Source organism: Camponotus floridanus, unplaced genomic scaffold (assembly GCF_003227725.1).
Source record: "Camponotus floridanus strain SB8 unplaced genomic scaffold, Cflo_v7.5 scaffold75, whole genome shotgun sequence".
NCBI lineage: Eukaryota > Metazoa > Arthropoda > Insecta > Hymenoptera > Formicidae > Camponotus > Camponotus floridanus.
Window position 1 is genome coordinate 239272 of NW_020229844.1, and position 15608 is coordinate 254879.

The 15608-nt window shown below is 43.1% G+C and overlaps 1 protein-coding gene across 2 annotated transcripts in view; it reads right to left on the minus strand.

Moving 5' to 3' along the window:
- Positions 1 to 15608, minus strand: part of LOC105248580 (protein dead ringer) — a 94739-nt gene that overhangs the window by 9006 nt on the left and 70125 nt on the right. For both annotated transcript variants that reach the window (XM_011253440.3, XM_025414062.1), the window contains exon 4: positions 14724 to 14796. In XM_011253440.3, the coding sequence (XP_011251742.2) occupies positions 14724 to 14796 (73 nt within the window). The remainder of the gene's footprint in view (positions 1 to 14723; positions 14797 to 15608) is intronic.

A 15608-nucleotide genomic window follows, 5' to 3' on the forward strand; every position in this document is an offset into this window, starting at 1 on the left:
TATGAGATTCCGTCCACGTGTGAGATTTTATGATGAAGAGCATCACCTCCCGCGCGCCCCGGTTTCCCGACGAATGACACGACGGTGACAAGATGCATAAAGTATGAGTAAAGTAAAAAAAAAATTCTATCTTTCAGAAAATTCTCCCATCGACGCTGACAATGGTTTCCTGAACGAGAGAAGCGAAGAATATGAACGAAAAAAGTCGAGAGACCAAACGACGAGCGTCTCTTTGGTGCCATATATCCGTCCAGCAGCGTACACGTGGAGGGGATAATTGGCATACGAAACAAAATGTTGCATTTTATGGGTTATTGCGAGGATGAGAGCGGATAGGCGCGGCGGGGTCGAGGGAGTGCCCGATCTAATAACGATCGGTTACGTCGCAGGCCTTTATTAACACACATACACGATCACGCATATGCACACACACGCACACATACGTTGACTGTGCTTTAAAGAGGTTTCGGACGCGCGAAACGACTTTTCCCGGAATCTCGCGTGACGGCCCCGGAATCTATCGAATACGAGCCGCCGATGGAATACACCCCTGCGAAAGACTGCCCGCAGCTTGGCCGTTTCTCGTCGAAATAAGGGTGTCCAGCCCCGACTTTCACACTCATTTTCCTACATCAAATCTTTCCCAGGAAAGAAATGGGGAATTTCGATATGTGTCCAAAATAATATAAATTTCGAAAAGCAAATAAACTTTTAATTTTTGAGAGTCGAAACACATGTATGCTACACTTTCCAACGCGTGCTTTACGAGCTAATTTGTGGTTTTGCGGTTTACGCTACCGCGTAAGATCGTGTCTTTCCATCTACGACCTGACATCTCGGTAATCAAGTAATAATCCATTATTGCGATCCTTTGTGAAAGTTCCGTCACATCCACACCTCATTTTCGACATCGACGAGAGAACAACATTTCTTCAGGATGTAAAGATCGAGAAACGAAGCACGAAGAAAGAGGAAGGGAGGAGAGAAGAGAAACGATTTTTCGAGAGAAAAAGAGAGAGAGAGAGAGAGAAAGAGAGTCTCGCGCGGGTTAACTTTGTTAGCGCTTGGCATTATCAGACCGGCAAAAGAGATTGGCATTGCGAGGAATAGCTGGGAGGGGGTGGAGTTTCATATGAAATACACGTGACATTTACTGCCTTCACCGGCTGGGCCCCTGCAAAGACGCAAACGCATTATAAATAGATCTCCTCCCTCCGCACCCTTCCGCCCTTTCTCTCTCTCTCTCTCTCTCTCTCTCTCTCTCTCTTCTCTTTCCTTCCCTCTTCTTTTTTCTTCGCATCACTCGACTTCTCACTCTCCGGCTCTTCGGTCGAGAGGCACGAAGATTAAGAAAGGTCCCGGGGGGAAAAGAGGGGGAGGGGGTGGGGGCGGAAGGAGGGTGGAGGGAACGCGGGAAGGCCGCAGCGGCCGCATAGACCGCTACAATCTGGTTTATAATCTTGTTAGGATTTCGCGGAAATATTGGCGTAATTTACGATCCGTCTTAGCCAAGTTAACTGTCGGAGAGTTGCCGCAATGGAACGATGGGAGGCGTACCAAGGATTGCGCTCAACGGCTGCGCTTTTGTAGCAATGCTTATGGTTCCCCCTTTCGTTGCATTTCTCTCTACCTTTTCTCTTCCCTCCCTCTCCCCCCCCCCGTTCAATCGTCTTCTCTCCTCTCTAGCCATATATCCTCTCTTTTCCGATTATCTGTCTTGAGTTCCAAGTTGTGTCGCTTAAGCCGGTTTTGCATTCTCGGAGAACGTCGCGCGACTCGAGTACGCGCCGCCGTCGCCGACTCGGGGACAAGAACGCGCAAAACAAGTCGCAAGCAAGCAAAGACAAAGTTTCACCCGATGTACCTTTTATAAGCTGTTGTCGGACTAGGAACGGATTACGACGCTACATTAGAAATGCGCATCGATGCGGCATCGATATCCGGTGGCGCGGATGGTTTCGCTATCGAGGCATCGAAATCTCTGAGAGAATCACCCGACCCTCCCCCCCCCCGTCCCTCTTCCCGAACCCACTTGTTGCTCGACGAATCAAATAATTGTATTTCCGTCAGTCGACGGAGCGCATCCCTGGGGCGTCGGCCAAACTACGGTCGTGGAGAATAAAATAGAGGAGCGTTCTTCGTGGGTGGTATAGTTGATATCTCTCCCCATCGGACGAGCGACATAATCCCAGAAAACAAGACGGATCGAATGCAGGATGCCAAGAGATCCCGTGGATTACTCGCAGGCGTGTCGAACGCGTGTCTAGGGGAATATAAATTTGAGGCGCACTTTATTTTGGATGAATGACGAGAGAGAGAGAGAGAGAGCCACCGAGTTTCCGCGGAAGCAGAGCGTCAGAGAAAGATCCTCTTGTCGGGAGAAGAAATAAAACACGATCGTAGAATGCAAGAATTGTTGAAAAATTTGCACCATTTCTTTCGTGCAAGCTTTTGCTCTTTTCTCTAGCTAATCCGGACGACTGAAATGACCTGATGCGAACGACCTGTGTGGGCCGGGAGGAATCTCGGAGCAACGATGCGATCCGCACGTGTATCGCGATTTGTGCGCGACGACAATAAAAATCTTCGAATAATATCACGAGCGATAAAAGCGCGCGCTCGCTTGCGGCGCGTTTCGGCTCTATGGCTTTTTTGATAGACTTTACGACGAGGTCTGATTTGCACGCCTGCCCCGTCGTGGTGCGTACCACGATTCGGTTGCTCAAAGCCGGAGCCGACTTTTTAAAGCGGTCCCAAAGATTTAAGCGCGTCCGCGAACACGTTGTTCGACACAACGCTTCTTATAAAGAGGTAACATCGAGAGAGTATATTGTGCGCCAGATGCGTGTTCGTTTCTCTTCTCATGTCTTATTTTTTCACGCTTGGAGATCCGAAAGCGCAATATCCGCACGTTTCGAGATTTACAATTCGATCGAGTGTAACAAACGTACCTTGACTTTCTTTCTAATTAGGCGCCATAATTAGAACTCGTGGATGCGATAGATGTATCGTCTTCTCACGGTTAGAACGTTTGTTCGCGTTCTTCGCGTTCGAGGGTGACCCGGCGAAGACGACCACGAAGAGGGAGACAGCCACGAGACGACGAGTCTGTCGTCGTTCCTTTGCTCGCGCATGGCTACTCTCCCACGGATACGAGGGGTGAATGCGAGGGATAGTCGGGATTATTGCCAGGCACTTGCCAACAATGTGGCGAAGCTTTGATGTGACGTAAAATGGCACGTTAACCGGCGCGCTGTATCTCTATGGCCGGTTGCACATACGGCTTTATTTCGCCGCGGCCGGTGAGAGGGCGACGTTTTGATCGGAAAGCAGTCTCGGCAAAAACACCGTCATTGCTGTCGCGTTACGATCAGAAGCAGGGTAAAAGGACGCCAAATTATCTCGACGAGACTCGTCAACCTCTCATCGAGGAGTCGCGTATAAAAGATTTAAATTATAGTGTGAAACTAACGTTTCATCAAAGATCAGGGCATCATCGAGATCGCGATCTAAATTGAAATTGAGCGACGAAGAAGCCTGTCTAAGTCAAAATTTATTTCCTTTATTTTCATTTGGGAAAAATATATGTATAATCAAATATAATTTTCTTTTTTTTGCTCGTTTATATAGAAAGAATAATTAGAAGAATAATTTTGACAAAAAATTAGTCATATATAAATTTTTTTCACGACTAATTTTTCACGTGTTCTCGAAAAAACTTTTGGCAAAATAATAGATTAAATAGTTTCAAAAAATGACTCGATTGCTTAAGGTATTAAGGTAGACTTTAGACCAAGAAAGGTAGAACAATTTCGACTAGAATATAATAAATGAAAAATTATACAAAAACCATAAACTTAATTCGCAATGAAAATCAAGATTAGATGGATTCTTCGGATGAGAGCCGGATATGCGTCTTGAAATACGCGCGGCCAGAGATGGATATGCGGTATCGCGATAATAAGAAATCACAGACTGGGAGAGTAAGCTGTCGCGTCGGCCATAAAAAGCTTAACGACCGACAATTCACGGCGCATTATTATTCCCGTAACGCATCTAGCGCGGAATAATCATCGAATCTTCCGCGAACGCCGTCTCTCTTGCCGCTCTATTCTCGGAATTATAAAAGACAGTAGTCGTCGCGAAATCAACGCTACGTTATTGTGCCCCGATGCCAGATATAAATCAACCTATATATCGAGCAACGAAAATAACTTTCGATTCGTACTTGTCATTCTGCCAGAATAAGGGTTCACGCTCGTTCCCGCGCGACCCAAATCCCCAGGTCTCTCTCCGCGACGCGAGATGCGAATTCGTCAGGGATCGTAAACCCGCTGATACGCCTTTGGACTTTAACGACGTTAATCGCATCGAGATAAATCGTTATAAGCGGTAATGAAGACTACTCGTTAACTGAGTCTTGGGCGCCTACGCACGTTTAGATGCGTTGAAACGCATTCTGATGAAGTACGCTAATTCCCATCCGACCGTTTGAATCACGTAGGAAAATCTAAATGGGAAACTGTGTCCTTGGAAAATTTAATTTTTAATCAAATATCTACACGAGAGTTGGATTAATCGTTTTTTAAAACTATTTAATCTACAGTTAATTTTGCCAAAAGCTCCTCTTATGTTTGAAATGCAAAGTAGGAACTCAATTCTTTTATAAAGTAAACATATGACAATCTCCTAAAAATAAACGCGAGAAAATTAAGGCTTAAAAATAGCAGCAGAATTGTGACAGTTTTCAGATGCACGCGCAAGTCGCAAGAATCGTGTAAATTTTCTCGCCTCCGACTCGTCGCGTCTCGAGAATGACTGACAGCTCAATTTCGCACCAGTTTGTTCGCCATCACGAGATCTGGTCGCGTATAGATTTCCGACATACGCGACACGATGACCCTTTCGTTGCACGTTCCCTCAGCAAAGAATGAGAGTCTCAAACGAATCTGTTCAAAGCGGTGCATGTAAACTTAACCACCTGGACACCAGAGACACGCGTAGGCGTGAAAAAGCTCTGCGTAGGACACGGCTTTCTTTCAGCCGAGGAAAACGAAGGTGCAAGAGGCTTCGCGGCTCCTTTTAGAACTAAAGGAACGAGACAAGCCGCTCGATACACGCAATAAACACACGTACACACACACATACACACACACACACACATGTATATACGCGCTCTTAGGTAGAGAGGAAGCTGCGAGCGAGAGATGAGGGAGAAGCGAAGAAAGGGAGGCGATATATCACGAACCCCCAGAGCGATCGGCGCTGTTGTGAAATATTAATAAGCAAATTAGTTCAGACTTAGTGCCCAGCGCCGATACTAAACCGCCATGATGGAAATGGCCGTCGGCCGTTTATAACAGCCGTATTTTACTTCCCACGCTTCGTCGGCATCGTGCCACCCGCATTCCATTCCTGCGATTTCCGTCCCTCGGCCTGTCCTCTTTCCGCTCTTTTCGCATCACCTCCAATCCTCTCCTTCGCTCTAAGTCCCTTCACGCTACCCTTCTCGCGTATTCTTTTTTTTTTCTTCTCTTCTTGTACGTTATTACGCACATCGGTTCTTCGTTGTATCGCACCGAAATATCGATGAATAACATTTATGACGCGACATGTAGCACGTAATAACGTGTACACCCGCATGGACTACGCCAGTTCGGTAAAAAGTCGTTACCGTCATCGGAGCGGAAAGACAAGTGTATGCAAATTCTCGTCGAGACCGAAGTGGTCAGCAAGCAACACGCAATACTCAATTTAAAATACTTGATATCGGCAAAATTGATTTAAATATATAACAGGGAAGGAAAACAGTAATTTATAAAAAAACTTCTAATTCCTCTTGGGATAAAAATAATTTTCAATTTAATCAATTGGACGATAAGATCCGACAGAAACGTCCGAGGTATCTCTCGCGCAATCTAATCAACGGGCGACGTCATTTAAACTTCGGCTACGGATATGTATCACCGAGGCGAGGTGCGCGAAAGATAGTGGAATCTCCATAAATCAATCTTTACGTTCTAGGGTAGACAATAATTTCAACTGCGCGCGCAAAGAGCGGCGCCGACAGAAGCCGCACACGGACAGAGGGAAGTCTCTCCTTCTCTCTCCCTCTCACAAACGTCGGTAAACGAAGGCTGCTGACTCTTGGGACAAGAATTCGACAATTACGTCACGAGAACGTAACGGATGATCGCCCGGGGAACGCCCGGCGTCGGGACGTCTAGAATGTGCGAACGTCATCCTGCTAAATGCTTTTCGTTCGCTCGCTCGCTCGCTCGCTCATTCGGCCGTCCGCTCGTGTGCTCGCGTGTGCTCTCGCGTGCGCCACTATCTATAGCGCTGAAACGTGCCGGGGCAGAGCCGGCGGCTCCCTCTTCTCCGACTCTCGGATGCTGGAAGCCATCCGGTCACCTGTCCGCTACTGGAAAATGTAGGTCGAACACATGAGCGCGAGCGCGCGAGTGAATAACTAATTGGACAGGTGTAACGTTCCCGCGTTAACAACCATAACTGTCACGTAGAAAGACGCGAGGGAGAGAAATTCAATTATCCGCGACGCTCGACAAAGGTCGGATGGATTTGAGCTAGATACACGCGGGATGTATCCGGGGGAGATTGCTCGTACATTTCCTCCCACGGATTCTTTCACGGAGTGGAAAGCATCCGACTCTGATGCTTTAATCAGTCGGATCATCCTCTTTTCAAACTACTTATTTCATCTATAATTTTGTTGCGAAAGCCTCCAACTAAGAAACTGTTTGTTTATTGTTTAAATACAAGAGGAGGGTCAATTTTGATAAATTAATTCTACCAAACTTCTTTAGCATCCATAAATAAAAGAGAAAATTAAGAAATTGAAAATACATTTTTCACACAATAAAACGTATCTTTTACGAATTACATCGATAGTTTTCTGATCAATTTATATCTTACTGATAAATAAGAATTTTTTTAAATTAAAATGCGATCTCTTATATTTTTGGAAAGGAAAACGTGTTGCGAAATATCGATGAAAGTGGCAACATTTTTAGTTTTTCAGAAGACCGATCTATAAAGTCTCGGCTACCGGTTTCGAGATGCGCGCTCTGTCAAGGTTCGCTTGGATACCAATCAAAAATCCGCATTATAATAATTAATGTCGGGAGAATTTCAGGTTTGCTGCACGAAAGCGTCATTTTTGCGTAGCCTAGCTGCATTGCCGGAGGGCATCAATCAACAACCTGCAGATACGTCATTATTTTGGGATTCCAAATAATTAGTGATGATTGCTCGCCTCTTTAGAGGACTACAGAATTAAATTTATCACGAAACTTCTGCGAAGAGCGAGCGAAGTTGATTCACGCTTCGTATAAACAATATCCCGATAATTGAATAACAATATGATAATTACAGAATTTTATTTCTGTTTTATATAAATTATTTCATTGCCATTTCTCTCTGTGTCTATATTTTTTTTTATATTATTGTCATAAGATGTCTTAAGATGAATCAATATATTAAAGAGGATTCAATCAACTCGAGAATCCGGCAAAATATTCTTGAAATTCGACAAGAAAATTTAAATCACGTTTCTGAATACGTTGATCATGAAATATTTATCGAGCGACGAGCAGGCAATTGCATAATTAATAAATCGCGCAATCTCTATTAAAAAATAACAGCGATTCAATCAGATATCATCGATCAAAGCAACGATAATGATCTAATCATTCCAGTTTCCTTGCGATTCGATTTCACAAAAACACGCGTGATACATTAATTGTTTGATAACGTAAAAATTATCACAATTATGTAAAAAAGAAATCTATCTTTCCTCTCGTGATATTTCGTCTCTTTTTGCTTCTTTTCTTGATGAAAATCTCTATCGAAATATATTCGCAAAAGTATGCGAGACGAACCTTTAATCCTGCCGTAATCCCGATTTAAACCCCTGAAAACGTCGGCCGCGGGATCAATCTCGTCGAGAGTCTCGAGAGAAAGAAAAATCCGTATTAACTGGCGCTTCGAAGAAAAAGCATTCGGACAACGGGCTTTACGGCCGATCCGTCAGAGACGAAATCCATCACCCGCGGGAACAATGCCCGCCCATCGGCGCGGTACTCGCTAGGACTTTATTTCGTTTTATGGAGGTGTATCCGAGGCCGGGAGTGTTTATGGACAGGATGGATTGACTCTCTCTCTTTCTCTCTTTCTTCTCCTTCCGATCATTGCCTGGTCGATGTCGACACCGGCTCGTCGATTTGCTCGACAAGGTCGTAAAAGACGATAAAACGACATTGGAGCCGGTGCGAGATACAAATAGAGGTATAAATGAAGGTGTTAAGGAGGTGTACGAGAGTGGGACCGGTATAATCTCTCCCGTGTATAAAAGACATCTTATAAGACACAAATGTCGTTGAATCCCGATCGATTTGATCGGCCTCCACACGCGATTCCAATGTTTCTCGTCAACGTTATCCGATCGCCTCCGACCCGAAACGATTTTTTTATAGGCTAGTCCCTCCTCGGACCGGTCGAAGATCGATTCCCGGTAAAGGCTGTAACGCATATGAATTTCGATATTTATTACGTAATAAAGACTCGACGAATAACGCTTGAAGTTCTTTGAAATCTCTATGAGACGTAATATTATGAGCGGTAACGCTTTCAATACGACATCGTCCGTGTGTGTGTGTGTTTAATGAATTAAGGTCTATACATATTGTATGTCATCGTCAACATGTCAACGTATTGTCAAACCATTTTCCATACATCCTAACTGTCAATCAAATAACCGCTCCTCGTTGACTCAATTCAATTTGATTCTAATCCGAATGAAATTGTATTTAATATTAAAATGATTTTTTAAATGGAATTTAAACAATATACATATTTTACAATAATTACAATGACTTTGAAAAAAAGATAAGAAGGAACAAAAAAGATTACTGAAAATAGAGAATAAACAGCGAGGTTTCAAAGATTCTCATTACGCATTCAAAAGTTACAATTTAATAATCAAATAATTATACGCGATTAAATTAAAACTTTGTAGCAGGTATTATAGGGAACGAAATGAGACGTCAAATTATTCTCGCCGAGAATGTTTGACATCGAATGTCGGCGGCAGCCGGTCCTGCGAGGGTAGATCGCTTCATTTGAAACCTGTATAAGACTCTTTGACACATATACAGTGCGCTCGGATCTTTACATGGAAAAAATGTCTTTCAACAAGCTGTCGATTTGCGAGCCGCTCGAACCGATTTATAAATCACCGATAGCGTCGGCCAATCTAATTTGCATTCGAAATAGCCAAGGTATCGGCTCTCGCGCGCGCGAAAGGAGGAGGGGAAACTATTTTCGCGCGAGGGACGCGTTGCGCTCTCGCTGTTGCGAGGCAAAGTCAAACATTCAAACTAGTTGCAATGCGCCGTGACGGCGTGCAGTTACCGAGTAACGGCACACGAACGTGCCCCCGGCGCAAAATATCGAATAATAAGGAAACCGGAGATCGAAGCGGGGGCGGAAGAGGAGAGAGAGCGAATCGTGTGTCAGCCCACTGGCGAATCACGTCGTCCCCTTTATTCTTCCGCACAATGGAAATATTTTCTGGCCGGCGAGTCACGCGGATCTCTCTCATTCGCGCATATAGATTCCGTCGAATCCCTCCACCGTGCACCACGTGGGCGAGGGGAAGCGCGACATACGAAATATGACTATAGCGAAAGATGCTAAAAGCAATGGCTGTGCTCGGCACGATAACTACGTTAAGCTACCGCCGCGGATTTCGGGTCGACTGCTCAATTTCACGCTAGTTCCCGCTCGTGTGCTCTCCGATTCCCTCGTTCGCCCCCTTTAATTTACGGGTGCGCACGAAAGCGGGGCCCTCGCTACCTACGCTACGGAGCGTTTAGTTTAATTTGAAGAAAGGATGAGGAGGTTTCCTTCATTTTTTTTTCTCCCTGCGAAACTTTCAGCGAAACAATCGATCCGAATGTGGAGAAACGATTCCACGTTCGTTCGATAAGAAGGGAGGCATGGGGGGTGGGAAATGGGAGGACGAAAGAGCGCGCCTATGAAAACCTAATGTAATATCTCGTGTATATGCAGACGTCACGTACGCGGTGCGTGTTCACAAGTGTGTAGCGAGAAGCGTTCGTGCCGAACACGTGTTCCCCGCGTTAATGCGTTACTCGCGCCGCGTCGCGCGCGAGTAAAAAGGCGTTTTTTCCCTTCGAACTGGCCGTAACGCGGACGTTAGACGCGCTCTCGGCTCGACACGAACTTTTACACACTCGGCGACGATCAATTCTGCGCGCGAAAGCGTCTTTTCGTCAATAAAATTAAAAAAAAACGTTTTATAAACGTTGTCATGCCAAAAAAAATTACATTCTATTGTCTTTCCTCCTTTTAATTTTGTCACTGTCAAAAATATATCTCGAGTAAATTACTTTCATTATCGTTCCATAATTATTAATTAATTATATATTATTATATATATAACTATTTAATTATATTTATATTAATTATATTCTGTTATAAAATTTATCTTGTGAAAAACTTTTTTTGAATTATTAATGTCTCGGTAAATTTTCGCTAGGAAAATATTGTCTTCAAATTAAGAGGGAATCTGCTATTAAAAGAATATCCGATACTATGTGTGTTAAAGAAGAGAAAAATAATTAATTCTAAAACGAAAAAGACGATATCATCTTCGAGAGATTCATAAAATCTTCAAGATTTATAAGTTCTCTTACATTCTTATATCTTCATACATTTGCAAGAGTGCAAATATATATAATACATGACTGCGCGAGAAGATGAACAGAGAGGGAAATAAAGATAATAACGTATTCGACAAGAAATGGCATTACTCGTGTGCAGTCACCGCAGTATGAATTACATCGGCGATTGAAACTCGTTCGTATTGGTGAGGAAAAAAAAAGAAGAAGGTAAGTGCAGACCTCGGGCTGTGTCGGAGGTGGTGAAATTTGCATATTAAATGGGTTGGGATTTATAACACAATCTCTCTCTTTCTCTTTCTTTCAAGCGATGCAAAGCAATGTATGCGATAAATAAAGAACACTCGCACAAAGTTTAGTTTTCGCGCGAGCAAAGAAGTGAATTCCACGCATATACTAGGCTGGAAGAAGAGTGACGAAAAAAATCGAAAGAGAAGAGGAGAAAAATCATCATCACTTATACACGTTTCCGTAAGAAGAGAATTATTAGTGTGTCTACTTAAATTTTGTACAAAATTTCCTTAAAAAAATTCTTTAATTTTTCAGAATATTTTTGTCTAAATAAAGAGGATATTTTAAAATATTTTGGTGCAACTTTGCATTTTCCTATACTTTGTTTACGCGAAAGTAAAATATAGAACTACTTAAAATTCAAGTACTAGATTTGCAAATGTACTGAAAAAATGAATAGCTTTCGTTGAATAAATGTTTCTTACTTGCATAATATTTTCATTTTTTTCTCATTAATAAAAAAGAATATATACTATATATTCAATATTTTGTTAAGAAATTGAATTATTAGATATATAAACAAAAATAAATATATATATTTATAATATATTTTAAATACATATTTTATGACTTGAATTATCAGCAGATTACAATATAAAAGCATTAATCAAAGAAAAATTTTTAAAAATTCCCTGAGTGCCAATAAAATTCCATGAGAATTCCCTGATTTCTCCAAGTACAAGAGAAATCTCTGAGAATTTCAAGTTTTTCCATGTGTTTTGGGGAGAACAGACACCCTAATAATTTTCCAAAAATCTTCAAGTTCGAGTGCGCGTTTCTGCTCGCTCTTGTTTACCCTAATCAAAACCGTTCCCAAGATCGATCCCCTCAGAATTTTCTGGATCGCGCGTCCTGGAGGGTTACGTGTTGACTTTCGCGAACCGGTTCTCTCGGCACTCCTCCACGGCAAAGTTATCGGCCAAAGTTATGTTCCGCTTGCGCGAATCTGTGCGTTCCGCGTGCCTCGTCGGCGCTTTTGATATACGAATACCTTCGTCGATGGATTCGAAACCGGGACGGACACTTTGTTGCAAAATGGCCTTGGTAATATCTATTAACGGCGCCGGATTTAAAGGTCATTAAAAGCCAAGTTCCCCGAAAAAGAGCGGTTCCCGCGTGGCGTCGAGTACGAAGCGCAAAGCAAACACGAGGCTAATATTAAATTCCGCGCAGGACTTTATGCTCTTTATAGGCTCGTTTTTCTCCATGTAATACTTTTCGTATCATTGTATTGGAAATAATTATCCTACCAGAATTAGAACGCAACCTCTCCTCGGAAAGTTAGACGACTTCTATGTAGGTTTATTATTATCTACCATTATTTCAATAATAAACAATAATTTAAATTGCGTCCTAATTCTGATAAGATAATTATTTCCGGTATACATATGTAACGCGGTATAAATATATACGTATATATATTTTAAAAATAACACAGTTATTATTCATATAATTAGGCACTCGAAAAAGTTGCAACAAATTAGAACATTGCAGCTGTTTACTTGGAATGTATCGACTTATTTATAGAACTTGTTACTAGACTAGAGAATGACACCTGCTTGTAGATTGTGGAGAAAGCCATTTGTCTTTGTTGTGCAAATGTCATCTTCATTTAAATAAGCATTCCATTTTACTCTCGGTCAGAGTCGGGCGATAAATAAGTATAAATAAGTATGCTCGCATTATCAACATGTATAAAATAACAAATTTTTACTCGCGATATGAGATTCGAATAATGTGTAAATCCGCGAAATATCCCTCGATACGATTAATACCTAACATGATGCAAGGAGGCGCCTTTTTTCTTTCTCGCGTAAAGAATCGTAAACGAAAAGAGCCACCGCCATAGTCGAAGGCGATAATGGACTAACCGCGATAATTTGTCCGCGCGTTTGTATATCTAAAAAGAGCCAAGAGAGCGCTTATATAGAATCGGTCGAGAGCGATGATAGCAAACACAAATTGGTGGTGGCTGGACTAATATACCCGAATATGATGAATGGTCTTTTATATCCACGGACGTAGTAAGGTGTTATGCGTTACGTTAGTGTTGAATTATTGCGTGCGTGGGGCACAATAACGCGGCCCCCGCGGGAGGGCCCCGGGGGCCCGACGACCGGAGTCCCCCTATACGTCGGTTCGTATATATATCAAGCTTTTACCCGCGAGAGACATCGAGATACGCGCTCCCTCGCCCGATCTCGCCTTTTTATTCTCTCGTTCGCCCGCGCGCGCGCGATTTTAATCGAGCCGCGTTACGGGCGAATCGAAAGATCAATCGGCATTGATCGCCTCGAGGATTTATGGTCTCCCCGACTCGTTATTACCATTCACGAAGTATAATAACCCGCGAAACAAACGACGCCACGTACGGTCGCGCATCATCGCGCGATACGTCATATTCCTCTCTCATAACGTGCCCGTGTCTCGCATCCCTTTTCCCTCTCATCTTTTTTCCTTTTTTTTCCGCCACAAGTTTTAAATTGGATATATTTTCCATTTTTCAAACTCAGTAATGCGAGATCAAATAATTCTCACACGTCATTCAAGGTTCAGTCAATGTCAGCGCGCTCGATGATGATCATTTAGCATCGCTTCGAATGATGATCATTTAGCATCTTTAGCCTCTTTATCGTGCTAAATTACTGTTCATAAAATATTAACGCGCGATGAACGGACGACTGGAAAGAGACAAACGGATATGTTGATCCAATCGACTCTAATTATTGCTAGGAGATAGGAATAATAATAGCACTGTCTCAGACTCAAAGTTGCGCCACAAGCTTCATAGAGAAAAGAGGGAGAGAGAGAGATACGGAGAGAGAAAAAGAGAAGGAGAGAAAAAGAGCGAAAAGAACAGAAGCACTGACGCATCAGGCGGGCTTGATTGATGGACGAGAAGTCGCCATGTTTATAATTAGAGTCCGACGTTTCCGGTTCACCGTCTAACCGTCTTCGGAGGCTGCGATTCGCCGCGGATCAATCTTCTTTTTGAAACTCGAAGAAAAAAAAAGAAAGCGAAAAGAAGATTTTCACGCTAAAATAGCGTAAAAAAGCACGGGGAGAGAGTCTTCGCGCCAATTACGGGGTCCGGATTTATCGAAACTGTGCTCGGGGACAATAATATGGCACGCGCTATCAGACACGCGTGAGAAAACGTGCGATTTCACGGGCGTCGCTTGTTCCGACTCGTTGGTCGATTCTAATTTCGGTGCTTCGCGGTACCCGAGCAGATGCAACGTGTTATCGAACCTTTTAACCACGTGGACGTTTACGGCGCGGCCGGCTACGAAAATCCACGTGTGCAGGAAACGCGATGCGGGTCGATGCCGGGGATAGTCACACGTGTGTATCTTTCTCAACGGTCGACAGACTTAAGCGGCGAATCCAAACAAACTTGCGAAATAACGTCGTCGAAGAAAGTCGGTCGATGGCTGAATTCGATTTACTGTCTTTTTAATTTTCCCGAAGAGAAGACGGCAGAGATCTTGATTAAACGCACGAATTAAATATAAATTAGCAATATTGGCAAATATCGAGAGGAAAAATTCTGATTAGTGAAACGTGCCATCCTTGAAAGAGCCACGGGAGAATGTTCAATATTTGTAATATAAACTCGCATTACGACACAACTCGTCGAGGAATCATTGACATACTTATTATGCGTTATTTTCGATTGATCGAGGTAATTTATTTATAAATCCTTACCTCTTTGTTGCATAAAAGTGAAGAGGTTGTCAAGAAATTCCTTCCGGTCAGGATTCTCGTCCAGTTCGTACAACTGAAACAGAAAGAAATCAAAATAAATGACACATTCTTGGGCATTATAATTCGTCAGATACACAATACTCCTTTGACATACAAGGGTGTCTCGCCATTCATGTCATGCAGAGCTTAAATATTATAATTAAATTATTCAATATTAATTATAATTCAATTGCGTACATCTTTGATGGTGACATTTTTATTTGGATTGATATGACTAACTAATCGCGACGATTGATTGGATGAAAAAAAATAGTAACAATCGAGACGAATGTTTACGTGTCGCGTGCGCTTTTTCGTAAAATGCGTACGATACTACTTTTCTCATTCCGGATCGGAAGAATAAAATGTTATCTCGCGGCGCAATAATAAAAACAGGAGTGAAACAAGTGTGCTCATAGCGACAGGCAGATTAGTTAGCTCCGATTATTAATGATTCCGTTTAACCTGCCTCATAACCCGAAACCCTCGCCGAGAAACCCGTACGAAAGCCAAACCCCCTTCGGGCTAGCGGCCCGTATTATCATATTTGTTATGTACGATGTGCTATATCTAATCTGAGACCTCCTAATTGCTTTTATAATACGAGTCCCGTCCACCCTCGCTCGCTCCTCTCCTAAGTCTACCTCTCCCGGCAGTCACTTTTTCTCCGGCGCTTTCCCGACACATCCCTTAAACGTTCCTTCGCGAGGCGATACGGGCTCGTTTCCTCTTTTCTCTTCGCGATTCAACGCGGCTCGCCTGGCCTGCCTCGACTCGTACATTTACCGCGACGATAAATTTCATTCGACTAATCGCGCGCTGTTTCGCAACACTGTCTTTAACCCA